We start from the raw sequence: 2622 nt of genomic DNA on the forward strand, positions 1-2622 counted from the left end.
ATTGGCATCTGCCAAATGCTAAGCATTGTGAAGACCAACATGAGTAATACAAGACTTCTGTCCTAGGAACTTATAGTCATGGAAACAAACAAATAAGAGATAATTCCTGCTACTACCTGATCATTTACTTCAGTAAATCAGTTGGCCTTTGAACTTTCAGTGGGAAAGTATGTTGTTTATATTAACATTATAAACTATTATTTCCACAGGGCCTTGCAGTTTTCAGGGAATTTAGTTAGGTATCATCTCCTTCTTAAGCCATGGAAATAGCATGATCAAAGATAATTAAACATTAGGAATAATTCAGAAATCTTTTACTTTTCCATTTATATCAGGCCCTGACAGGAAACAAAATCTTTTTGCATTGTTTATCTTCTTTCTTTGGCTTTACTCAAACTTTAATAATGATACTCTTCCAAATAGGTGTTGCTTTTTACAAATTATTGGGCGAGGCACTGTCTTATTTGAAATATGTAAGAGGACAGCTTTGGAGGCCAAGTGCCTTAGTTTAAGTCACAGGGTTCCACATGCCAGGACTTGGGAGTGTATCTGTCACTTCTAAGTTCGCATTCCTTCACCACTCTCTTCTGACCCCACTGTAGTTGGGAGGGTATTAAGTTGTAAGAAAAAAGGAAAGAAAAACACAGTTAATGGCCATTGTTTATGGAACATTTACATGCCAAGCACTGTGTTAATACTTTTATCCATCAGCATATTTCATCAAAAAGTATTCAATAGAAGACTGAAAAAACAAAAAGGTGAAGCCAGGAGTCTGAATACTCTATTAATTGGTGATCTTGGCATTGCATTGTAATTGTTTGTTTATATATCTTTCTCTTCTTCCAGGCTGTGGCTCTTAAAGTACAAGATGCTGCGTTTTATTAATTTTTTTATCCCCAATCCCTAGCCTAACATTGATACTAGAAAGCACTTACCACAATACCTTGCACATAGTAAGTGCTCAATAAATGTTGCTGATTTTTATTATTATTTATAATCATTCAGTACATTAAGTATAATTTTTAGATAGATGGTAAGAAGGGTGGCAAAACACCAGAAAAATAAAAATGCTGATAAACCTTGAAAATAGTCATGATGCTAGGGGGAAAGTATAATGGTTTTGCAATGTATTTATAGGTGGATTATCTACTTATTTGCATTTCTACTATGACCATATAATCTAGGCCAGATGGCTCAAGCAATACCTGGCCAACGGAAACAAAAGAAGAGCCACATAGGTCCACCTAGAATTTTCTTTTTCTGTTTCTTTTTTTTTCTGGGCGGGGGGTGGGTGTGGACAGAGTCTCGCTCTTTTGCTCAGGCTGGAGTGCAGCAGTGCCATCTTGGCTCACTGCAACCTCTACCTCCTGGGTTCAAGTGATTCTTTTGCCTCAGCCTCCCAGGTAGCTAGGATTACAGACAGGTATGCGCCATTACACCCAACGAATTTTTTTTGTATTTTTAATAGAGACAGTGTTTCGCCATGTTAGCCAGGCTGGTCTCAAGTGATCCACCCACCTCAGCCTCCCAAAGCGTTGGGGTTACAGGCAGGAGCCATTGGCCTGGCCTATAATTTTCATATATGTCCCACTGTACTCAACACTAAATGCCACTGTCAGGCTCTGTTAATACCATGAGCCTCAGGCATACTCAGCTAGCTTTCACATCATCACATCTCAGCTTCTTGTCCAAGCTCTGCCATCTTTCTTGTTCATAGAGTTTTACTCTGTAGAGGCTCATGTTACTTTAAGGTGTCAAAGCACATTATTGACAAGTAAAGGCCTCTCCCCTCAAAATTTTGTTAAGCTGCAAATACCTGTATTGAAACCTCTTAGTTACTCTCCCTGAACAAACTAGAAGGGAAACTACTGCCCTTTTAGCCAGCTGTGCTGCTTCTGTGTGAATGATAATGATAAATAAGCAAAACATATGACCATCAGTGGAGAAAGGTAGTCTGAAGGCCCAGATTCAAAATTTAAAATAGATGAGAAGTCTTTACCTTTTCTTGCAGATTAATTTAACTGGAATTCATTTATTGATGATGAGTGTTAACCTCTGTCTTACTGAAAAAGAAATCTGCTTAAGTAATATTTTTCCTGCTTATCTATTTCAAAGTTGAACGTTAGCATCTTTTAGGGCTTTAAATGTGAAATGTAAGTATGATGGATAAAATGACTCTAATGATTTGTTTCATTTTCATTCAGAACACTGGTGTTTCTTTTTCAGGGAGCAGCCATGTTCTCTTACATTTGTTTGATTAATAAAGGTCAAAAACCCACCCCAACAGCATATAACTTAATTTTTTCCAACAAACTACTGATAACTGCTTAAGAGGGACAGTAACTGATTGTCTTGTACATAATGGAAAAATTTTGAACATCAGATATCTCTGGTTTCATTTTAAAGGCCATGAAGGCCCCAGAACTGAAAGAGAAGCTCGAAGAGTCTGAAAAGCTGATAAAAGAACTAACAGTGACTTGGGAAGAGAAGCTGAGGAAAACAGAAGAGATCGCACAGGTAGCTTGATAATTTAGCCCTAAAATATTGGGATTCTTTTTCATTTATTGTCTTTTCTGTGTAGTTTCCTGTCATCTTCAGAAAGTCTTTTTTTTTTTTTTTTTT

At 37.1% G+C, this 2622-nt stretch overlaps 1 protein-coding gene across 1 annotated transcript in view; it reads left to right on the top strand.

Annotated features, from left to right (window-relative positions):
• The window catches only part of KIF13A (kinesin family member 13A), a 256044-nt gene that overhangs the window by 175926 nt on the left and 77496 nt on the right, over positions 1-2622 (top strand). Inside the window, exon 12 of the mRNA XM_011967586.1 lies at positions 2407-2517. Coding sequence (XP_011822976.1) covers positions 2407-2517 — 111 coding nt within the window. The remainder of the gene's footprint in view (positions 1-2406; positions 2518-2622) is intronic.

This window comes from Mandrillus leucophaeus, unplaced genomic scaffold (genome assembly GCF_000951045.1).
Source record: "Mandrillus leucophaeus isolate KB7577 unplaced genomic scaffold, Mleu.le_1.0 Scaffold800, whole genome shotgun sequence".
Classification (NCBI taxonomy): domain Eukaryota; kingdom Metazoa; phylum Chordata; class Mammalia; order Primates; family Cercopithecidae; genus Mandrillus; species Mandrillus leucophaeus.